Source organism: Triplophysa rosa, linkage group LG23 (assembly GCF_024868665.1).
Source record: "Triplophysa rosa linkage group LG23, Trosa_1v2, whole genome shotgun sequence".
In the NCBI taxonomy this organism is placed as follows: Eukaryota; Metazoa; Chordata; class Actinopteri; order Cypriniformes; family Nemacheilidae; genus Triplophysa; species Triplophysa rosa.
The window spans coordinates 1,280,918-1,306,514 of NC_079912.1; the positions used below are offsets into that span (position 1 = coordinate 1,280,918).

Sequence of the window (25,597 nt, forward strand, 5' to 3'; positions counted from 1 at the left end):
CCACACATAGCCTACATACTCTTTATTAGGGACATTGCCGTAAAACATTATTCGGTCGAGATTTCTAAAATGTCTTTGCACACATGAACAGAAACTGCACAACAACAGGTCTGCTATGAGACACTTGGAAGAATACACTTGGACATGGAAGCGCGTGAAATTATCCACTAGTGATCACATTTATTGTAAATGCGCTGGATGGAGCTGATAAGAACTTGAGTTGTTTGTCGATGAGACTCGCACAAACCAGCTCAGAACGCCGAGAGAAACCAGCGCATTTCACTGAAGTCTACGCAAGCATTATGATCAATGCGTTTGAAACGCGTCTGCAAATACAGTTTACATTCGCGTTTCCTAACTTTGCAATGCATAACACGTGGCATTTCGAATGCTTAAATTATAACGCATATTTCCATAGGTGTAATTTGCGGGTGGACGGGTGGGTCATGTCCCCACCACTTTTTGCCAAAGTCAATTTTGTTGCTCTGTAAACAGAGGCGATTTCTAACAACTCCGCCCATCAGTTTCAGATTGGAATAGACAAAGTGTAAGAAACGCACACGAACATCAACTTCTCCAGTGGCGTAGAGCGTAAAGCGTGTGTTACCTACTTCATGTCGTCGTGGGTTCGGGACTGCTGTCCGCTGAACTTTTTCCCTGTCACATATCAGATTGTAAAGGTATTTATTTGTAATAAACGATGAAAATATTTGAAAATGGCTGTTCAAGTCATTCATGTACCAAACATTTTGCGCTTAATTGCACTTTGATGCTATATATTCGTCCTTATTGTTCTCGACATGCCGTTGCTATCGTCTATTGCAAGAATTAATTACATTTTGATACTTGATAGAAACCTCAAATAAATGGAAAAAGTCACAACTTTGTAGTTTCATGAGTCCAAAACAAAATTTAGAAAGTTTGTTGTATATTTGTAGCCTATCTGGCAATGCCCGCATAACAAGTGAAAATAAGATTTTTTTAAAGAATGGCTTCTCACACTAAACATAAGGACTCTGTCCCAATCCTGCCACACGACTAGAAAATCTTGAACAAGAAGGCAGGACCGTGACAGAGCCCCCCCCCTTAATGAACACCCCCAGGTGTTCACCAAGGGGTTGACAAACAAGACATGACAAACTGGGACATAGACAAGAACAGACAAAAACATGGAAAACAAAATCAGGGGCAGACAAGCAAGAACTAACAACGGGTTGGGGTGGGATAATAAAAATAACAAACAAGGGAGGGGGGAGGGAAACCACAAAGTTCACGGGGGGAAGTCCAAAAGGGGTGGGGCTGGGTGGGGGATTCACAGTCCTTGGGGGAGTTACAGTTCTGGGGGGTGCTCGCGTGTGTGGAGTCCCCGGAGACTTTGCTAGGGACCGGGCAGACTACTGGCTGAGTCATCGGCTGAAATGCCGGCTGGAAGGCCGACTTCTGTCATGGCTCTGCTTCATTTAGTCATATTTTTCTTGGTCCTGTAGCAGAGACATGGCAAAGCCTTAGGTTTTGTGTGAGAAGACCATGGGATGTTTATCGTCTGATATCTCATGTGTTTTCTCGTGTCTTGTCATTGGCCCTGCCCCTCTCGTCTCATGTATTGCTTTCCTGCCGTGTCTAATGTTCCCCACCTGCCCTCGTTAATTATCCTTCGTTTGTCTACCCTTTAAATAGTCCTCATGTTTCATTGTCTTGTTGCTCGTGGATTATGTACGTTCCTTGTACCTGTGATGTTGTGTTCTGTCCAAATCCAAATCTGTCCAAATCAATGTTCCTTGTTCCCACCGTGAGTCATTGTTGGTCTTGTTTATGTTAGTTTAAGTCAAGTGTTTTATAGTCTAGTTAATAGTCCTGGGTTCCTGTGTTTTCTTGTTATCATTTATTCCCATTGTCTTTGTCAGTGTTTTTCCCCATCGAGGGAGTTTTTGTTTTGTGTTTATATTTAAAATAAAATACCCCTGTTAACCCCTTACCTGCCGTTGCCTGCACTTGGGTTCTTCTTCCACATATACTGTGACAAGCACACACACACAGTCAAGACTGACACACAAACGTCTGGTTTATTATCTCTGTGGGTCAGTCCATAGGCATAATGATTTTTATACTGTACAAACTGAAACCTAAAAAAAAACTAAACCTAAAGATCATAGAAAACATTTCGTATTTTTAGAAAATACCGTTCTGTACGATTTATAAGCTTTTTTGGTCCCCAAGGTGACACGAGTTGGTGTGTATTCATGTTTAGGTCCCCAACGGGATATAAAACAAGGCCGCACACACACACACAGTCACGACTGACCTACTATCATGACCCAAAGACACCCATACACACTGTCAAGACAGAAAGTCACACACACAGATTTTCTTGACCAACAGTCATGATCAACACACACACACACACACACACACACACACACACACACACACACACACACACACACACCTGTAAGGCTGAGCCATCAGGACACTGGCATCCAGGGTGGCAGGTAGCGTCTCTCTGGATATCAGTGCCCAAATCTGAACACAACAACACATCCCTCACACACTCGCTCCACTCCTGTCCCGCTGCACACACACTTCCACTTCCTGCTGAGAGAGAAACACACATTAACATAAAGACCTACAAAAAACAACACAAACAAATCATACACACACACACACACACACTCACCGCAGGGCTGAAGGTTACAGGCACTGAACTGTTGAGATGTTCCGTGGGTTCTGATTGGACCTCTGGTTCTGTTCCTGTAGCCTCCTCCACAGGGAACCGAACACTCGGACCACGGGCTCCACGTACCCTTCACTCCTGAACACACCAGAGACACAAAACTGTCACAAACCCATCACAGACAATCATTCATGAATCAAACACACAACCAAAGGCAAAACTTGACTTCATTAAAGTTTTTGCTGTCACGTGTTTACCAAAACAGGGTGTAATGCTGCATGTGTCTAGTCCGATGCGTTCTCCCTCACAGGCCCGTCCACCGAGCGCCGGCGCTGGACTGGTGCCTGACCGAAAGCGCCGTCTGATGCCAACGTCACACGTACGGCTGCAGGCGCTCCAGGAGGTCCATTCACTCCACCCACAATCCACTGCAGGGATGATGAAATCATCAACCAACGGAAACAACAGAGGGATGAAGAGAATAAACTGTGTTGTACTGACCAGGACATGGCGTCGATCCACACGCCATCTCTCCATTAACACACGTGCTGTCAGAAAACACAAGAAAAATATTGAAGAATAATCAGAGTTGATCACTGAAGATAGATCTTTATCACTACAAGTGGAAAAAGTAGACAAATGATTTCATAATTCATTATTAATATAAAACTACTAATTAATGGCTACATTTTTTTATATTTATTATACGTACGTAATTACAAAATGTTAATACTGTGATCCATAACTTCTGTATTTTAAGTATGTTTAAGTGGTGAAGAGAAAATTATTATTTTATTTTACTAAGCAAATAATTAAATTATCATACTAATATATATTATAGTATTTTATTACATTAATTTATTTATAGTTGTTATTTATCAATCTTAATTTAATTTCTTATTTTAATCATTATTATTTTGAGATATTGTGAATCAGAGTAAGGAAACAGCTTTCGACTGTTTTTTTATCTACTTGCTGAATACTTTTAATTATCTTTTTTTTTAAGATAGTCAATTATATGTGAGGTTTTCAAAGGCCAAGTCTGCAAAAAGTAATGAACACGCGGCACAACACATATACACTAGCTCAACCAATGGGGTGAGCTGAGGGTGTGGCTATCTGCTTGTTCCAACCAATGAAAGATAAGCATGATGCGGTGCCCTTTTGAAAATAAAATCATAAAATGACACACTGAACAAAACAAATCTAAAAACATACACAGACCATAAACATGATCAAAATTTTCGTGTTACACATTCAGCTGCTCACAGTCTAAACAATAAGAATGAAGTGAAGTTACCAGTTGTTACAGTGGTGGAATGAAACCGTGTCTCCCGGCATGTACAGCGCCCCCTTGTGATAACACGGACAGTGCTCCAGAGGAACACATGTGTTGTTGTACAGATAGTGACCGGGAGAACAGTAACATCCATCATAACACTCAGTAGCGCACTCAACGTCCAGCATGGCATCCAGACACACCCGAGGACACGCCCCTCCCTGAGCCTGACACTGCTCCTTTAACAGGAAACTCATGCCGTCTGGACACACACCTGTCACACACACACACACATATGAGACACTGCTAACACAACATTAACATCAGAATAACTGTGAGCGTGGTGTGTTTTACCAGTGCAGGGCTGAACGTTACAGTCACGCGTCTGGATGTGCGGCCCGGGACACCCGAGACCTGCGTACAGAGGAGGAGGAGCGCTGCAGAACCGATCTCTCGTCTGAACTCCAGAATCACACGCTGATGAACAATCAGACCAACTGGACCAGGACGACCAGCCACCGTTCACTACACAAATCACATGATTTATTTAGTTATTTATGACACTTTATTATGTTTTGACACTTTGACACACACACACATATATATACACTCACCTAAAGGATTATTAGGAACACCATACTAATACGGTGTTTGACCCCCTTTCGCCTTCAGAACTGCCTTAATTCTACGTGGCATTGATTCAACAAGGTGCTGAAAGCATTCTTTAGAAATGTTGGCCCATATTGATAGGATAGCATCTTGCAGTTGATGGAGATTTGTGGGATGCACATCCAGGGCACGAAGCTCCCGTTCCACCACATCCCAAAGATGTTCTATCGGGTTGAGATCTGGTGACTGTGGGGGCCATTCTAGTACAGTGAACTCATTGTCATGTTCAAGAAACCAATTTGAAATGATTCGAGCTTTGTGACATGGTGCATTATCCTGCTGGAAGTAGCCATTAGAGGATGGGTACATGGTGGTCATAAAGGGATGGACATGGTCAGAAACAATGCTCAGGTAGGCCGTGGCATTTAAACGATGCCCAATTGGCACTAAGGGGCCTAAAGTGTGCCAAGAAAACATCCCCCACACCATTACACCACCACCACCAGCCTGCACAGTGGTAACAAGGCATGATGGATCCATGTTCTCATTCTGTTTACGCCAAATTCTGACTCTACCATTTGAATGTCTCAACAGAAATCGAGACTCATCAGACCAGGCAACATTTTTCCAGTCTTCAACTGTCCAATTTTGGTGAGCTCGTGCAAATTGTAGCCTCTTTTTCCTATTTGTAGTGGAGATGAGTGGTACCCGGTGGGGTCTTCTGCTGTTGTAGCCCATCTGCCTCAAGGTTGTGCGTGTTGTGGCTTCACAAATGCTTTGCTGCATACCTCGGTTGTAACGAGTGGTTATTTCAGTCAAAGTTGCTCTTCTATCAGCTTGAATCAGTCGGCCCATTCTCCTCTGACCTCTAGCATCAACAAGGCATTTTCGCCCACAGGACTGCCGCATACTGGATGTTTTTCCCTTTTCACACCATTCTTTGTAAACCCTAGAAATGGTTGTGCGTGAAAATCCCAGTAACTGAGCAGATTGTGAAATACTCAGACCGGCCCGTCTGGCACCAACAACCATGCCACGCTCAAAATTGCTTAAATCGCCTTTCTTTCCCATTCTGACATTCAGTTTGGAGTTCAGGAGATTGTCTTGACCAGGACCACACCCCTAAATGCATTGAAGCAACTGCCATGTGATTGGTTGATTAGATAATTGCATTAATGAGAAATTGAACAGGTGTTCCTAATAATCCTTTAGGTGAGTGTATATGAAGAGTTTGTTTCCAAAATGAGATGACTCATGTTTTTATTATGTTATCATGTTTTGATCATGTTTTATTGTGTTAGTTAGCTGTATCTTTTTAGTTATTATGGCCAACCAACCAACTGCAGTTTGATTGATATTAATTGGAATGCACAGTAAAAATAACACGATTTTTGAAATATTTTAAAACGGAGTTATCTCATTTTGGAAATAAACTCTTCATATACATATGCACATTTTTCCATACGATATTTAATTATATAATTTCATAATAGTGCTGTGGAAAAATAAAGTCTAAATACAATCCTACAGACAATTATTTAAGCAAGATTTCCAATAAAAAACTGATTTTATCATCTTTTTTTTCAGGGTCTACTGCTGAATTAAATTTGGATTAATTATGTTTTTTCACTTTCACATTTTATTTTACCTACAAATTGGTCAGGGTTTTTTGTTTCAAACCGATATAGTGATAGGAAGGCAAACATTATGGTTTTCAGCTTTAAACTTCCGTTCAGGTATGTATAGAGATTTTGTTTGTACCTGGACAGTGAAACGTGTTGCATGGTTCTTGTTCTTCAGAGTCTTCACCACAGGGGGCGCTAGTGTCTGTGTGATTACAGCTCCTGAAGCGCCGTCTCAGACCCACAGCATCCACGTGATGAAAACACGTCTTACTGCACTCGGACCACATCGTCCACTCGCCCCACACGACCCCGTCTGACCCTGAAACAGAGTTTTTTTAATATATTTTACACTAAAGAGATTTAAGTGGATTAGTGAACTCATCAGGGTATGTTTCTCGTACTGTCTGAGCAGGGCACATAGCACCGGCGGGCTTCTGTAGAGTCACCCTCACACGGCTCGACCCGTGACACTCGCGTTGGGCTCAGAGGAGACCTGATCAAACAACATGTTTAAGTAAAGGCCTTATTGACTTATTGAATGATTAAATTAAAATAAATAAATTAAATAAAATAAAAATAACAAACATAAAATATAAAAATAAAATTTAATTTAAAATAAAAAATCCTGAGTTCACCTGTAACGGTGCTGTATTCCCGTCCCACAGACACTGTCACAAGACGTCCACAATGACCAGGCCGACCAATCACAGCGAGCAACACAGCTGGACTTATCGCATGTGACACGCCCCTCTTTACACACGCTGTTTGATTGGACAAGACATCACATGACGTGTATTCACACTTATAAATGTGAGTGATGAATCTGGCTTCAGATTAGTTAATGAGCCATGAATGATGTTCACTGACCATGTGCTACAGCTGTTGTTATGAACTTCCTCCCCGGGCCGGAGGACTGAACCTTCCCATGAGCACTCACACTCACTGATGTTTACACAACGTCCAGCCTGAAGGAGGAGTCCAGGAGGACAGCGACATCCTGACCAATCACAGCATCAGTCACAACACAGTGTTTGCTTATGACATCATCAACTTTGGATTTGAATTACTCAGAAATAGTTAATCATGTCTAAAGACTAACTGCAGTACTCATTACGTCATACAATCTGAAATAATCTTAACCACATGAACAATAGAAATGAAACTTAACATTTGAAATCCTGTAATAACCTGAAAGCATTACACTTTAATAAATATCATTTTAAATTCCCTAAAACAATTTCTTTTCAGATAATTGCTGAAAGTATATACAATATGTAATGCAAGTACATTACAAGTAATTAATGCCTTTCGTTTACACACCCAACACTGGCAAAAATATTCCTCTGTTTTTTTCTTACATTTTTATTTTATAATATATATTTGTTATATTTTATACATTATGTTTGTGATTTTCCGACAGCATGAACCAGTTTTTGCCATCAAAATGACTTGCACAATGTGACACTGTGACAAGCAGAGCGGCACGAGGGCCGTGAGGGAACGGCGCAGGGCCGGTGGCGCGAGTGATAACGAGTGTCAGCTGCGCGTTGCACCGGTCTCGCATCTCTCACGGAGGAGCTACGAAAGCATAAAAGGAGGAGCGACAACAGCGAAGGACGAGACAGAACCAGGCCTGGATTTTATGTTATGTTTTATTATGTTTGTGTGTCGTATGTTTACTTTTGTTTTGTTGTTTGTTGATTTTATTAAATAAAATATGTTGGTTTAACGTTCGCCGGTTCCCGCCTTCTTCCTCCCTTACATACTTTGAACATTGTTACAGACACATTTCAGACTTAAAAGCAATGAGAAAATGATAAGGGATTGAAGGGAAGCGGTTGAAAACATGGTGGATTGTTTTTTACGAATACGCTTAGATAGTATATTTTAAAGAAAATCTAAAACAACAATTTTTCTTTAGAATGATGTGCTCATATATATTATAGGACCAGAAATGTGTAGTGCCATGCAAACAGGGTCAAATCTTAATCACCAGTACAGTTTATATCCAATTATATCCATCAAATCAATCATTCTACAGATCCATTCAGTCCAGATGATGTTTTACCTGTCGTGCAGTTTAAGGTGCAGCTGGTCTCATCCTGAAGATCAGAGCAGGTCACAGGACACGGGTCCATTCTTCCAGCCAAACAGTCTGACTCCTTCACTAAAATCATTCCTCCAGTGCAACCTGTGACAACCAACAGCATCATAAAACATTCCTCAATCAGCCAATATTTCTTTTCCTTTACCATCATCCAGAGAATCTGATGAAGTGAGCGTCACTCACCCGTGTGTGTGTCAGTCTCGGGACCGCAGGCGTTACAGCCGTGTGTTTGTCTGCTCATTCCCTCACACTCTTTCCCACCGTTTTTGGGCGGAGGGTTCGAGCAGGTTCTGTTTCGCACGCTAAGACCTCCACCACACGGGACGTCACAACCCGACCACTCGGACCACTCGGACCACAGACCGTCCACTGAGAGAGAATTTCACAAGAGAGAGAGCGATCAAACTGTGCCTCACAGTGATTTGGCCGTCTGCTTTGCATTACAAACATCCAACGTTACCTGGACAGGCCTGAAGAAAACACGCCCGACTGTCGAACTGAGCCCCCCCGCAGGAACCGCCCGGCCGGGCGTCCCTCAGGATGCTCCTCTGACGAAACAGCGATCCGAGTCCACACGATGCGCTGCACTGACTCCAGGAACTCCACGGAGACAAAATACAATCGACTGGAGGAACACAAGCACACCTCCGTCAATCCCATAATGCATCAGTTTTCTCATCAGACACTGATCTGAGGTCAGCAGCGAGTGACTTACAGCAGTCCTGCTCGTCCGATCCATCGGCACAGTCTCTGCGGAGATCACAGCGCTTCCCCAAACTCACACACTCACCGCTCCAGCAGCTGAACTGCTTGACTGAGCAGGGTTTGGGCACCCGGGGTCGCTGGGTGGGTGTTATGGGTGAAGGAACGGGTGTGACGGCCCCTGAGACGTGAAAAACACCATAATTATGTTCCTCTGAATGAAACTTCCATAATCAAATAGTTTCATTTTATGCTAAGGAAAATTTCGCTTATTAGCTCACAAACCAAATTCACAAATTTTAACTGCTAATTTGAATTCTCCAATCATGACAGATTGCGTGTTTTACCACAGCGCTCCTCATCCGAGCCATCGGGACAATCTTTACGTCCATCACACACCAGCGCAGCTTCCACACAACCAAAACTCCTGCAGACAAACTGACCCTCCACACACAGGACTCTGGGTAATCCGTCATCAGGAGGTGTCGGTGTGTCCCAGAGACCTTGAATAAGACATGTTTGATGTTGTGATATCTGACGTGACAGGTAAACACACACCCAAACCGTTAGAATATGAATACCTGGTTCTCCTGTTGGACCGACGACAGGTGGCGCTGTTGTGGTGCGGGTGGGTGGCGCTACAGCAGGACTGCCATCCTGAGGACTTTTAGTGTGAAGCCCTGGAGGTCCGGAGGTGTGGTCATAGTGACCGGGACTTCCGGTCGGTCCGGTGCGATTCTGTAACCCTGGTACACCGGGTGTCACCGTGGACACTTCACTACCGGGTGTGACCGACTCATCTGATGGAGAGAACAAAAATAAAACGATAAGAATGGTCTTCTATGAACACTTTGATTTCTTGAAAAAATTGAAAAGAATATTTTTTAAAAAGACGATAAATGGGAAATGGTTCCACCTCCTCTGCAGCCCAGAACCTCGACCCGCAGGTAGAAAGTATTTCTGAATTCTTCAGGAATGATCCGGAGGTATCGTGCTTTCACCAATCTCTCCAACCAGCGTGTGACTGGTGTGCGTCCGACCATCCTCACCTCAAACATCTGACACAGAATTAACGTCACCTTTACCTTTATGTTCCAAGCTGACTTTCATCCTAAACTCTGTTTATATCTGTCGTTCCAGACGGGATTACCTTCGGAGGGGATCCTTTCTCTCCGGTCTCTGTGAAGTTTGTGAAATGGTTGTCCTCTAAAGCAAACGCGAGTCTGTATTTGGTGAGGTAACCCCACATGCGCTCGCTGCCCTGCGTCACCACACCAGATATCCATGTGGGCTCCAGAAAATCCACCTGGAAGAACGGATGAGGGTCACCGGGCAACGGACTCCACCCGGGCTCCATGATCATCCTGAGAGAGAATTCAGAAGACGAAACAGATTGAACAAAAATGCAACAAAATTTAACAAGAGCGACGACCAAAAAACCTTTTTAAATGATGAAATGCAACAGAATGATGTCTAAATATAAACATTATTTATATTCACGTGTATTCACACAGCAAATAACTAGAAATACTCACACGTTAGGAACAACATTGAGGCGGCCGGCGTCTGCAGGGTTATTCTCTCTGTAGGACGACGAGGTCAGCTGACCATAATGGACACGCCCTTCCTCCAATCCAAGAGGAGAGGAGCAGATCCCTGATGGATGATTGACAGCTGAGCATTACACCTGATTCATTTGTATTCTTCTAAATATCTAACGATAATAAATTCTGCCATATTTCCAGCTGGAGTTCATACCTTTTGCACCAGGTCTGGCTTCCTGTGGAACACAGACAGATACTTTAAACTTCCATCTGAGATTTAGTGATTTAAATGAATATGTCAGAAGTGGTAAATTGATAAAGTAATAAATATAACAACTAGAAGAAATCTTTACACAGTGTTCATAACACAGTCTTACTGTGGTGGTGAGAGGTTTGGGTGTGGTTACATGCGTCTTGCTGGGCGTCCTGAGAGGGGCGGCTGTAGGGGTGATGTGAGTTATATTTGTGTGTGTACAGTCTCTCTCATCAGCACCATCTCGACACTGTTGCACTCCATCACACCGCTGCACTGACTCAATACAGCCATCTGGTGGAGGACAAGAGAACTGACCTGACGGGCAGAGGGTTGGAATAGGACGTGTACCTGAAAATAAGACAGACAGGTATTTAATTTAACAAAATAAATGTAAATGTGGAGGATTTCACAGAGTTAAATGGCTTATGAAAAGTACAAAAATTATACAGAGTGTGACAAAAACAGGAATGAAGGTATAAATATAGAATGTAAAGTAATCAAACTGCAAATAAAATAAAATTTATTTTTTGAGAGATTCAGTCAGATGTCTAACAATTGATTGATTTGAATATGATATTTTGTGCAGGCAGTACAGACCACAGTTCAGTTCATCTGTAGCGTCTCCACAGTCATCGAGCCCGTCACACAGCGCCCCCTGAGGACCAGCGGGAACACAGCGTCCGTTCCCACACAGAAACTCTCTCTCTCTACAGGGACGCAGCGGAGGAGAGACAGTCAGAGGAGGTGCAGGAGTGGACCCGTGATGCTCTGTGGAGAACATGAAACGGTAAGAGATTGAGAAAGAGAAAATGTGTGTGTGTAGGACAATTATCTGAATAAATGAATTCAATAATGACATCAAATGGAAGTTCTTGATTTTATCCATGAATACAACTGGATCATGAATCATGAATGGTCTTAAATATTATTGTTTAATATTTTCACTGCCCACACAGTCACAGCGGCCTATTGTTATTCCTCAAAAGTTGAAATGCTTATTTTAATCCTTTAAAAAGTATATTTTTGTGGTTTTATGATGCATGAATAGCAAATGAGAGGAAATACAAATGGAAAACAGACCCTCAGCGCAGCCCACGAGCTCAACTCTCAGATAGATCCCGTTCTGAAAGTCATGAGGCAAAATCCGAACAAACCGAGCCGACACCATCCGGTCCAACCGGGCCAGAGCGACACCGTGATCATCACTGTTACCCAGAAACACCTGCAGGGGATGGCCAAAAACAAAATAATGTTTGTGTCCTGTGAATACTATAACAAGACCTTCATATGTTTCTTAGTCTGAACGTTTGTGTGTGTCGTTAAAGGGGTGGTGCAACGGTGTGTCATGCATTTTGACTTCTTTGCATTTCGATACGTTGGCGAAGTTCAGGTGTTTGTTGGTTCACTGCATTTGGGTGATGAATGTCGTATAAACGGTGGATATAACGCTGGATTTGGAGATCGTTTGAAACTGATATGGAGCCGTCCCAGCGCTAAAAGATGCCGGAGATGAACCGCATGCGGTGAGTGAAACTGGTGTCTGTGTTTTGTTGGCAATGGGTGCGCACGTGCTTTAGTTCAGCCTACCCCTCCCCCCCGCACGCGCCGTATGCTTTCGGAAATAATCCTACAGCTGTATCTATCTTTTATAAATGTGATCAAACTAAATACTCTTCGAAGATACAAGGTATATACGAGATATAGGTACTCAAAATTAATATGAGATTGGCAGAAACCGCGTGTGTTAGGGCCGCTTTAAGCATCTGGTACCTTAGCTTTGGGTCTGGCGTCTGTGATGAGCTCTTTGTACATGTACCACTGATGTCCATCACTGCTGAACTGAAGATAGAAGCTGGACACAAAAGTGTCAAACACACCTCCACCCTGAGTCAACACACCTACAACACAACAAACAACACCACATTCATTTCTGTTTTTTACTTTTTTGCAGAATACAAGGTTTCCATTTGCTCTCTTTTTTTACCTCATTAATGCTTAGGACGAGTATTTGAGACGATAGATCTCATGTCATTTTTTAAAGTGTTTTTACAACAGACAGTTAGCATCTCTATGGCACCTGTGATATTGTAGGGTCTCAGCAGGTCCATCTGGAGATACGGAGCGTGTGTGGTGATCACATGACCCTCAGGAGCACCGGGTGAGAGGTCTCTGTACTGCTCCGGTTCTGGACTCCAGCCCTGCAGGTCGCTGTGGGGGTCTCGTGCGTGCAGGCGTCCCGCTGAAGGAGGATGACCCGACTGGTGGGACGACGCGCTGAAACTGGCGACAGGGAGCGAGTGAATCCCCAGAGCTGACCAGCACTCATCTATGACAGAATATGACACGAAGATGGATCAAATGATTTAGGGCACAAAAAACCTGCAATGTTACAGTGAAATGAAACTGACCTCCAGGTGGCAGAGGGTATGTTGGCACAGATGGTGGCCCGTCTGCTGGTGTAGAGACCCCAACTGTTATTGCAAGGGCTGCTGGGGTAGTTGCCAAGATAGTGGTACCATTACCTGAAGAATTGAATCACAGCATTCATCGTGTTCTGACTAAATATGATGTGATTGGGGGGGTTATTGTAAACTAAAACTACTAAAACATTTCTGTACCTGAAATCAAATAAAATATAGGCCTAAATATTAATTAAAAAACAAAATAAAAATGTATAATTAATTTTTTTAATTATTGTAAAATTATAAGAAATATTAAAAATGTATTATCTTTTTAATTTTTTTTAGAATAGTTTCATTTTTTATATTATAAACAATTATTATAAATCATTTTTCCTTAGCAATAAAATGAAATAAGTTGAAGTTGACAGTGGAACAAAATATTAATCGCAAATGAATCAACTACGAATAAATATAAAATAAAACAAACATGCTGTAAACATAAGAATGGCAATATTAAAAATAATAACAAAATTGCTAAAAATAAAACTTAAATACGCATAAAAACTTAAATATATATATATATATATTCTATAAAAAAACCTAATTGTATAATAAAGCAATAAGCCCCAAGAAGCAGTGGGTTACAGTGCATTTTATAACAGCTAATGGCGTTGTGGCACGACGCGAAGCGGAGTGCCTAAAACCACGAAGCTGTTATAAAATGCTTAGCAAGGTTTCATAAAATAAAGTAAATAAAATGATATTTAGGCTATGTGGTGCGGTCAGCCGTTATATATTGAGGTATTTTATAACGGCTTAGAACTCCGCTCAGCCAATCAGAATCAAGGACCAGAACTGACCGTTTTATAATAATATACAATTAATAATTAATAATAAATATTGATACAACACATTTTTTTTCCAAAACAAATATTTATTGAAAATAAAAATCTGAAACCTTTATCTTCACAACGACAACATCGATCTCCTTCACCCAGAATCAAAGTCTGACCCTGAAGAAATAAATAGAACGTAACATCTTAACAGGACTATTAAAGTTTGTCTCTCAGAGATGCAATGAAAATGACATATATTATATTATAAACATAATCCCACATAAACCTGTTGATGTCAAGGCATTTAAAATAAATATTGTATGAGGTTTATCAATAACGGTCATGTGACTGAAACACACAGACCTGTGGGCATCCAGTGGCAGTGTATGGGCAGAAGGGGGCGCACCGCACCGTCAGGTTGGGCAAGCAGTGACACAGCTGACAGTGACTCCCCCTCCATCGCTCGCCCACCGCATGTGTGTGACCCTCATACTCACACTCACTGCACGCCTCCGTCTGACACCTGACAATAACCGACAGAAGCCATAGGGATTACTTTTGTGTTGCCATGTGACATGACATCAAACACAAAACATTTTCATTACTGTTCTGCTGAAGAAACAAAAAATCACATTTTGGATGACGTGAGGGTGAGTAAATGTTTCTTATCTTTAGTTAAAACGCTCTACATGAATGAAATCTTACCGTCTGGCCTTGCGGTATATCCCACGGCACTGTCGTCCATTGCCATGTTTGGATGGGTTGTTTGGACTCCGGAAAGACCACTGCACACTCTGAACTCCACACGGACCTAAACACTCACCCCACGACGACCACGATGACCAGCCACAGTGTACTACAGTAAAAACACACAGATTTACACTTCAACATCACTCTAATGATGATTTCTACATCCTAACTCTCAGAGAAACATTACAAGTGCACATTCTTCACAACACCTTTTTTAACTTTGATGCTCAGTTTTAAACTCAATTCAGATGTGCTTGTGATATTACCAGAACACTCAGGGTTGGGTTGACAGCGCTGAGCTTGGCCTCTCTCACACACACAGATGTCACAGCCCACTTTAACCTGCTGACCGGGCCAATATCTGACCCCAGACACCTCACACACGCACTCGTCCGGCAGGACACACTGACGCTCGTGATTCATGACCCTCCCATCAGCACACCAGCAACCTGAGAGAAACACATCCTCATCATCATCCTCATCATCACAAATCGCCCCGCTCATACAAAAACGAAGCTCAGTCATATTAGATCAACTGAATGAAACTAAGAGCTCACCTGTGAAACACTTGGAGTTGGGGTCACATGTCGTTGCCCTGGAGACGTGAGCACAGGTCAAAGGGCACGATGCACAGGTGTGTCTGACGAGACCCGCGGGACACGAGACGTTAACACAGCCGTTCGGAGGACAGGGCCCTGGAAATCATTCAGTGACACAACACCAATCACTCATGATGACCACACTAACAGACATGAGCTGGAGTTTAAATGACTGAACTGATGAAAAAGCAACAGCTTACACCACTTCAGACCGAGTCATTTTATAGTAATAATACTGGTAATAGACCGGCACGAGCTGGTTAAGATAGTTTTTATTAAGGTGAACCAGCTTAACCAATGGAACCATGACACAGTAATTCAACAGTATAAAACTACTCAAAACACACCTTACACTGTTAAATATTCATTTGTACTGTACACATGTATATTTGTGTGTATGCGTGCGTGTTTGTTATATGTGTGTGTGTGCGCATGTTTATTTGTGCATATATCTTTATATGCTGTATGTGTTTTTTTGTGCATATATATCTGCATGTAAGTGTGTGGATTGGTGTATGTAAGTGTGTGTTTATTAGCAATTGTGTGTGTGTGTGTATCAGGGTTGTACAAAATTCTGAATTGAATTGAGAATGACCCCTAAATTCTAATTCAATTCAATTCTTGAATTAGAATTCCATGAAATTCAAAGAAATTCATGATACATATTTAAGGTGTATTTAACAATGAAGCTTTACAGTATATATTACATATGATTACAACATTCATTTCATACAGATATTATTGTATGGACTTTATGTACAAAATACTTTACTTTACTATAGTAAATAGGCCTATTTTTTTTTACCACAAATTAACTTTAAAAACATACTCTATAAAACATATAATTAAAATTGTAATAACTTTCAAATTGTGGGAAATGATAGGATAGCACTTCATTTCCCAGAACACCTTGCTGTTTTCAAGTCTTCAAAATGGTTGACCAAACATTTGAGGAACTGTTGACCATTATATGCAACAATGTTACCCTGTAAAGTACTTTAATAATAATAAATGATAATTGCATTTACCAAAATATTGTTTCATTTGATTACTTTGAAATGAAGATATTGCTAATTATTCAACATTAAGGGAATGTATGCTTAATGTTAGTGTCTGTACTTAAATCAGGAAGAAAAATGTATGTTAAAAGTATCACATTCTCACTGATATGTGATAAGAATGAATTTCTCTGAATTGCAATGAATTCAATTCCACTTCCTGTAGGGTGGAGTCAATTCAAATCCAAATTCATTCAATTAATTGAATTAAATTCTGAAATTCTGAGTTTTACACAGCCCTGGTGTGTATTTGTGTGTTTAAATATGTTTATGTACATTTGTGGATATACATGTGTGTGTATTTGTGTATACAGTATATGTATGCTTTGATTTGTGCAAATATGTGTGTATTTGTATCTATGAATGTGTTTATTTGTGCAAATGTGTGTGTGTGTGTGTGTGTGTGTGCGCGTGTGCGTGTGTGTGTGTGTGTGTGTGTGTGTGTGCGTGTGTGTGTGTGTGTTGTGCAGGTTCTCACTGATGTCAGTAGTCAGGTTGGTTTCTCCGGGTAGTTCCGTGCAGGTTCTTCCTCCGTTCTGCGGGGGGAAACACTCTCTCTGTCGCACCTCCACCCCCTCACAACCCGCACTGCAATTTGACCATGTCACCCACGGCAACCAGTAACCATCAACTGCTCGACAAAACACAGGCATCATGTCACGCCACAACATTGCACTGACCAATTCCAGTGATGTGAGAACTACAGTCCAGTGTCACCACAGGATCATGTGTCAGTTTTGCTGTTGTTTACCTGGACAGGCCGTGGAGTAACACTGCTGTCTCTGAACGCTCTCACCCCTACAGCTCACGTCTGAATCCTCTGGAGTGCAGCGTCTCTGTCGGCTCATGACGCCGGCTCCACAACTACTGCTGCAGGAACTCCACAGACCCCAAGACCCCCAGACACCACAACCCTGCTCGTCTGAGGGACAGTCTGCTATACCGTTACACAACTACGACACACACATCACATCACATCACACTACACTGTGATATGCTTGGTATACAGTACATGACACAGTATTTCATAAAACTCCAGAGTACTATCATGAAAAACAACTGCGGTTTATTAGTTTGATTTAGTTGTTGTTGTTAAATGAGGATGTACTCTGAAGTAAACACATAGAGATCAGTGTGTCAGTACCGCACTGAAGGGAACACACGATCCGTCCACACAGGTGAACTCTGAACAGACTGCAGTGGTGTTTCCATCCGTAGGAGGCGCTCCGGAGGGACTGAGTTTATCTGAAGAGTGAGAGAGAGAGAATACGCTTTCTATAGCCTGACTACGTCAGACTTCGTACTTCCGCTCAATTTCAGTTCGCTTCTGTACTCAGTCTGATATAGCAAACCAGCTCCCAGATTATCTCCGGCTCCGCACCAGCCGTCCAACCAACGAACAGAGGGCGGGCTGAGAGCCGCTAAACACCGAATTTAAGATTGTAGTTTAGGTTGGGGAAATCTAAAACGACAGCGGACATGGAGACACGGGATGCTATTCACTCTGTTGTGGAGAAAAAGCCCCCATAAAGTTCTAGCTTAGTCCCCCTAAAATATTGAGAGTAATAATGTAATCTGTACAAGAATTCGAGATCGCGTTATAGTCCCCTTTTAAACTCTTATTATGAAAGCGGCATTAGGCTGCGTTATTTAGCGCATTCTTCAGTTCACAGCAGTAGTGATGGGAAGTTCGAGTCATTTTTGCGATTCGGATGTTTTAATCTCGTTCAGCAAAACGAACGAATCTTTTTTCGAGTTATTTCGTTCATCTGAGCAGAGTTAAATTAATGTTGCATGTTAATAGCCAAATTACCCCATAACGTTTATTTATGCTAGTTTTGATCAGATATATAATAAGAAATAACTTATATTGTAGTTAGGGACAAGTTATGAGAAAGTTATTTAATTATTTCCTGACAGCATTTCTGTAAAGTTATGCATTTATAATTCATTAACAATTTTGGGTCACTCAGGTATGCAATAAGGCTTACAGGTTGTTGTTTTTTACTAAAAAGTCTCATGCAGTTTGCAAAGTATATAATAATAGGCTATTGAAATCATTTAAATGTGCAATTATTTAATAAGAGATCACTTGTGTTTTTTACTAAAACGTCTCGTGCAGTTTGCAAAGTATATAATAATAGGCTATTGAAATCATTTAAATGTGCAATTATTTAATAAGAGATCACTTGTGTAATATATGCATTAGACATAAACACTGACTTTACTAGTGTTGCTTATGTTTATATTTTGCCAGCACAGTTCTTATGGAAAATAGTTAGTTATTAAGATAAATTAAAAACACATGCAGAAATCCACAAGACACATTTATGAATATACTGACAGAAAAAAGAACAGAACGGTACGTTTTAGAGAAGATGTTTATTGCACATATCTTTTGATCATTTTATAATATTTCTTCCTATAATACAACATATAACACGTACATCATGCATTTGACTGATGATCCGGGAAGTGGTCATGTAACGTTAAAGACTCGGACTCGAAGACTCCGGTACAGGCTGCAGGTTTGCCTGCGGAGCTACCATTTGACAAAAGAACAAAAGGGCTCGGACCCGATGACTCGAGAGACGAACTAATCATTTCTCTTTCCGGTATAAAAGAACGAAAGGACTCGGACCCGATGACTCGAGAGACGAACTAATCATTTCTCTTTCCGGTATAAAAGAACGAAAGGGCTCGGACCCGATGACTCGAGAGATGAACTTCATTACTGTTTCTGGTACAATGTTGCACATGCGCGGTCAACACAAAATGAACTCCCGAGTCATTTTAAAGATTCGTTCAAAAAGAACGAATCGTTCATGAACGACCAATCACTACACAGCAGCACATTGGAGTGAACGTCATACGCAGAGTAACGTTACGAGGTGTGTGCATTAACATGACATCTGCATCTTTGCCATTCTTTGTTATAAATGCAGCTTAATAGCGATACAAGACCCATTCCCATCCACTGTAAAAACGTTTTGCCTGCGTTCACCCCTCGTTAACTAACGTTATTTGTTTACGTTACCTCCAGCAAAATGAAAGCACTTCGCACCAATGACGTCATACTTTAGAACACGATCATGATGGTGTTGTAGCGCACAGAAATGTGTCATTCATGATGATGTGCTGTTTTATGTTTCTGCACCTAAGTTACAGAGATCTGACGGTAGTTTTGAGCGCCCCGGAAAGACGACGGGCAGATAGACTTACTGTAGTTCAGCCTGTGTGTGTTATTCATTATTCTGAGTCATGAGGAAACAAAAGTGTACCGAGAAGCTCTTTGTCATTTTTTAGACGCTTCAGTATTTTTATTATTAATTTAAAACATATTGTGGATGTAATAGATGATCACGCAGTCATGCACAGGAGTGACAGCGCGCGTGCTAATCAGAATGAATGAAAGGGAAACATATCAAGTTATTCCTACTAAATAATGATTCAGCAGTTGATTGTGACATTTATTATGTGGATTTGTGGCTGTTGTTGTCACTTTGAATTATATATGTTGCAGATTGACCGATTAATGTGATAGTCATTTGAATAACAATAACTTGTCTTTATGCTTTTCTGCATATTCTTTCTTAATTATTTATTTTAGTAATGTATACAGTATGTGGTGCTTAGAGTGTGGTTATATACACACATATATATATATCCTCATTGGAGGCTGAGCCCCCCCAATATTGAAAACCTAGAAACGCCCCTGGATCACATTTTGAATGGAGGCGATTTCCTCGGCTTTTTTATGGTCCTTGGAGTTTTAGAGGGTGTATCTCGGTCTCTTATCTGTCAAGCTCGAACAGGCGCCCTTTTGACAGGTCAGTGTCTCCTTTCTTTTCCAGTCCTTGAATATTGCCATGTCATGCTGTAATCTCGCAATTAAGTTGCAGAATTTCCGACAGACTCGAAATGAACGAAGAGCTGCCGTGTTTAACAGAACTAATCCTAACTTTGACAGTTGGCTGCAAATATTTTCTCTACTTTCAAATATTAAGTTAGATGCACTAATTGTACCGTGGATGCGTAGATTTACTTCACATAATGTGCAAAAGTCGTTCACAGCCATCTTCACTCTGGTATTCCGCTCAATGGTTTTGTTTTCGCCGCATACCTGTGTTTACAGCGGAAGTTCGAGGCGGCTGAGCCGGCGCATAACATACGTCATAACCAAACGCTATGTGATTGGCTTACGGGTACACCAATGATTTTAAACTTAAGACAAGCGCCCCCCCCAGCCCCCCGCTTGTCAGTTATGCCCTTTCAGACTCTGTCTACGAAGTAGCAGAGTTTGGTATTACTAGGCTACACTTTCTAAACCAGACAATGAAAAAAGGTTTTGTGCTGTGTATGTTTGAAAAGACTAACCGCACAATATCTCGTCCTCTCCTCTGGGGCAGTCGGGGATCCCGTTACACACACGTGAAACATTGACACACGTGCGGTTATCACAGGAGAAGCTGCCTGGACACGGAGGAATCCACGTGGAGCCTTCAGAAGAGAATAACACACAGTAAACAACACCATAAAGTGTGAAGCAGTGTGTTGGCACAGGGACCGGTGTAAACATTCATTCAGTGCCTGGGGGAGACGTGTGGGAGAATAATCCAGACATCTGGCTAATGTGCTTCCCCGGTGGAAAACAACAGAGCAGGAGGTTTTTCACAGACTCCGATAACAATCTCCAGATTTCCCATCATCAGATCTCGGCAAATTTCAAATCCATTTCATTCCCGTAATACTCAGCTGAACCTGATTTGACCCTCCACAAATCGTTTGATCCCGATCACACCTCAACTGTCTCTTTTATAAAATCTTTATTTTAATAAAATAATAGTACACATGTGTTGCTCACCGCAGTTGTCCACGCTCTCGTCTGAAGCGTCTTTACAGTCCGGCGTGCCATCACACAGCTGCTGGTGTTGGATACACTGGTCTCCAGTATGACAGAGGAACTGGTCAGGTTGACAGGTGCGGGAACAGTGTTTCTCATCCGTCCCGTCCAGACAGTCCGTCTCACTGTCACAGCGCCAGGCAAGAGGGACGCACTGTCCGCTCGTACACCCAAACTCAAACTGACTGCACCCTGACATCACGACACACAACCAAAACATTATCAGACATCTGATCTGAGATCTGAGCAAGCTTTACTCCAGTTTTAAAAATGTTCAAAAATCATGTTTTTTATTATGTTTATATCCTGTTTTATTATGTTAGTTTGATTGATATTCATTGGAATGCACGATGAAAACATTTTTGTACACAAACTCCTCAATTCTACACTCAGGCTTCATTGTTAAATGCTGTTCCATATTGCAAATCACATACGAGTCACAATCTGCTGTGAATTTTTACACGAGAATTTGCATTTTCATGGGTTTAAAGAAAATATTTTTGTCATAAGAGACAACAAAAACAAATCTGTGCATCAAAACCATGAAAATACAACAGCTGAATTGAACATTTTTGCCATGCCAAACATGTCCGTCTCTGAGAAACATGATTCATTGAGCCACGAATAAAAACATAATTCAATCATATAAGTATGGCAAACTACACATTTTATAATTAACTGAAAATCAAACATTAGCAGACATTAACTCATACATTGTGGGCTGTAACAAAACATCACTCTTGGATATCAGTTGCAGACAAATGTAGAGCTCAGATGCAAAACCCTCTACATCCATCAGACCTCTTTTCATCTAAATGAGCATTTTTCATCAGGCTCCCACATTTACTTTCAGCAACACCAGATATTTCAGAGCGGTCATAGTGTGGTATTTAGCGGGTTTTAAAGCTAAATGATTTGAGTAACGTATGCTATGTGCGCATTCACTCAACATCCTCATCTCATTTTTGACGGAGGTTTTGCATCTGAACTCTTCAAACGTTCTGCATGAGTTCAACGCTCTGAGATTCTCTTTTTGTATCAATATGAGTGTGTTAGAGATGCAACAATGCAGCTCACCCACGGTTCAATACGAACCTCGGTTTTTCACCCACGGTTTTCGGTTCGGTTCTGATGGCTTCGGCACATTAAAGTGTTGTTTCATTGTTCTATGCTTATGTGACAGGAACAGTAAAACGTTAAGAAGAAAAAAAAACGATTTTACTGAAAATCTCTTTATTTAACTTAACTTATTTTATTATCTTTAAGCAACAATCAACTTGTACAAATTCCTGGCTCACAGCAGTTTTTGGTTTACATCAACATGCCAGTAAAATAAGCTTCTTGAAGAGGTTTTGCACATCAGAGTATTTAAAATAACGTAATGCAAAACTTGCGATTGCTGTAATGGAAGTAAAAGTGCGGTGCGCATAACACTGCAAACACTAGCGCTCAATGGGAGAGGCCAAAGATAATATATTAACAAGGTGCGCCACTGCGATTGCAATAAATTGGAAGAAATGCAATGCTAAATAGCTGCCTGGAGGCGCTCTTGCCATGACGTAAATAGCTGTGGACTTTGGCACGGTGCCGTAGACGCTCTTTCTGCATGTGCTGAGAGCAGCGCGAGCGTGCTGCTTTCGTATGCAGTGTAAAAATACATTCTTGATGTGCCAAATTCTGACATTATCACTTTAGTACAACGGGCATCCAATAAAGCCAGCCCGCGTTTCTCAACAGCACATTGCTTCTCGTCTCGTGGTTTGAGAAATGAGTACTCGAGACTCATTTACTTTCCACCACAATAAAGGATCCTGGTTTACAGAGATGCATGTTCCCTGAAGTAGCTTTCGATTTCGGTTGCATGCGGACAAACATCACTCATGCCGTAGTCCTGACGTAGGGCTGACTTTGTATGGGTCTGACAGGATTTGGGATTGTCTCGCAAAGCCGTTTCAGATTCTCTGTTACTCTCTCCCGAAGCTCTGTCTCAAAAAACTTGAGATGTTTGTGTCTTGGATCCAAAGCCGCTGCAATCAGAGGCACCGTTTCAGAGATTCGGCTACGGCATTTTTAAATTAAGACACTCTTGGAGACTCACCCTTCTGTGTGTTTAGGTGTCTAGCGATGAGGCTGTGTGAGATCGGATAGACCATTGAAATGGAAGCATGGGTCTCACTGCACATTAGGTGTCAGTTCTTCCACAATCTCCCAGTGCTCATCTTTTAGGTCAAGTGTCCTCGCATCTGCAAGTTTTGTAACATTGCGATCGGACAGGACAGAACAGCACATACAGCCCACCTCGGTTCCACCTCGTGCGGCAGTGCTGAATAAGCTTATGGTCGGGTATATTTTGTTCTTGATGTTTCTGCCTAAGCGCGGCTGTAGCAACTGTGCTGTAATGAAAATGTGATACCAAGCGGCTACTTGCAGCGATTACATTTTTTACAGTTGCAACATTGAAGTCCCCATTGATTGCAAGCTGCAGGGTGTGTGCGAAACAGGGAACTGATTCCCATGTCCCATGATTCCATGAACCATGTTAGCAGCGCTGTCATGCACACATGCGATCACTTTTTCACAGCTGTGTGTCTTTCCTCGAAACCTCACGTCTCTAATACTGCCCATTCATTTATGTAATGACAGGTTAGCGTCATATACGATTCAGTGGTTAGCGAGGTCCACGAGTCCGTAGTTATAGCCACCCGCGCTGGCTTCGACAGAATGTCTTTCAGTGAACAAGCGCATTTTTCGTATCGAGCATCTATCCTTGCAGTTACTGTTTTGCGTGACGGGACAGTAGTGGGGCTCAACGTAATTCATTAAACGCTTAAAACCTTCAACAAAACTAATAGGCAGCAAGTCTTTTGCTGTCATTTCTGCTATTAGCTGTGTCATCTTCTCTGCCCTGCCTGTCTCGCATTTCTGTCTGACGGTGAAATCTCTTCTGCTCGTCTGACTGCTGGTAGTGGCATCGGCATCATCTGATTTTTTGTGTTTAAATGTAAGATGGTAACGCATCGAACTCGTTGTGGATTTGTAGACGAGTGTGGCGCTGCACATCTTACACTTGACTGTTTTTCCGTTGAGTTTTTCAAAGTGTTGCCAGACATCACTGCGCGCTTTAGAAGCCATATTCCCTCTGTGCTCCGGTCTTGTCTCTGGACCGCAACTTCTCGCAGCGATAACCAATCAAATATCAGACTACCGCCCCAAATACCAGCATAACCAATCAGAAATAATGAAAGTAGTTTAATAAAAAAATGCATTTTTAGATCCAATCGATCGTCGCTGTTGTGTTCGAGTAATCGATTAATCGAGTACTCGTGCCCATCCCTAAGACAAACACTGACAGAGCCAGTTCAGAGTGTAATTGACGGAAATAATTTAAACGCAAAACCGGAAAACCGCAATTCACTTACACGTATTACACTTAAACGTGGAGGTCGTACCGAAACGTTCAATATTATATCGAGTATTGTGGCATCCCTAATGTGTGTTATACCTTTAAAGGGACAGATGAGCTCATCGATGCCGGATAGACAGTCTCTGCGTCCGTCACACACTCTGTCTGCAGGTACACACTGATCTTCAGGACACTGGAACTCTCCGGGAGCACACACACATCCTCTCTCATCGCTGTAGTCTCCACAGTCATCATGACCGTCACAGCGATGAAGATAAAGCACACAACGACCCAACGAACAACGAAACTCATCCTGTCTGCACAGCACGCCACAGTCTGAAACAACAGCACATAAACAACAACAAGCTATGATGTCATTTATCTTTAGATTGATTAAACAGTTTAAAGGATGAAGACATATCTTTTCTCTTTTGTTTCTCTATCTGTCATTGAAATTGAATTTATTATAAAGGAGTGTTCATGTGCCCAAGGTCAGTCATTTAGATTTAGTATGCAAGTTTTTGATTTTAGTATGCAAGTGTTTGATTTTAGTATGCACGTGTTTGAATTTAGTATGCACGTGTTTGAATTTAGTATGCAAGTTTTTGGTCAGTTTTGATTTTTGCGTATATACGTTCTTACGCAGATTTTATGCACACATTTGTGTGTACGCATGCTAGCAAATAACCCAATAACCAGGGGCAGACTGGCCATCTGGCGTTCCGGGAGTTTTCCCGGTGGGGAACGGACGCTTGAGCCGCTCAGACGGACGTATTATAAATGCGAACGCACGCAACGCGAATGCAGAAGACATGTATGCATGCCCCCCCGGTCGACAGACTTAACCATACAT

General features: G+C 41.8%; 1 protein-coding gene across 1 annotated transcript in view; it reads right to left on the reverse strand.

Annotated features, from left to right (window-relative positions):
* sspo (SCO-spondin) overlaps window positions 1–25,597 on the reverse strand; it is a 91,800-nt gene that overhangs the window by 49,907 nt on the left and 16,296 nt on the right. The window contains 36 exon segments of the mRNA XM_057323406.1: window positions 2,447–2,589; window positions 2,675–2,809; window positions 2,929–3,099; window positions 3,173–3,219; window positions 3,972–4,224; window positions 4,305–4,475; window positions 6,321–6,503; window positions 6,586–6,677; window positions 6,820–6,945; window positions 7,052–7,181; window positions 8,253–8,375; window positions 8,475–8,660; window positions 8,752–8,916; window positions 9,007–9,174; window positions 9,341–9,793; window positions 9,910–10,051; window positions 10,144–10,357; window positions 10,529–10,649; window positions 10,752–10,773; window positions 10,915–11,141; window positions 11,391–11,561; window positions 11,874–12,015; window positions 12,564–12,691; window positions 12,871–13,119; window positions 13,202–13,315; window positions 14,154–14,208; window positions 14,395–14,554; window positions 14,737–14,887; window positions 15,048–15,230; window positions 15,339–15,476; window positions 16,917–17,069; window positions 17,190–17,391; window positions 17,583–17,683; window positions 20,816–20,938; window positions 21,303–21,533; window positions 24,844–25,080. Coding sequence (XP_057179389.1) covers window positions 2,447–2,589; window positions 2,675–2,809; window positions 2,929–3,099; window positions 3,173–3,219; window positions 3,972–4,224; window positions 4,305–4,475; window positions 6,321–6,503; window positions 6,586–6,677; window positions 6,820–6,945; window positions 7,052–7,181; window positions 8,253–8,375; window positions 8,475–8,660; window positions 8,752–8,916; window positions 9,007–9,174; window positions 9,341–9,793; window positions 9,910–10,051; window positions 10,144–10,357; window positions 10,529–10,649; window positions 10,752–10,773; window positions 10,915–11,141; window positions 11,391–11,561; window positions 11,874–12,015; window positions 12,564–12,691; window positions 12,871–13,119; window positions 13,202–13,315; window positions 14,154–14,208; window positions 14,395–14,554; window positions 14,737–14,887; window positions 15,048–15,230; window positions 15,339–15,476; window positions 16,917–17,069; window positions 17,190–17,391; window positions 17,583–17,683; window positions 20,816–20,938; window positions 21,303–21,533; window positions 24,844–25,080 — 5,810 coding nt within the window.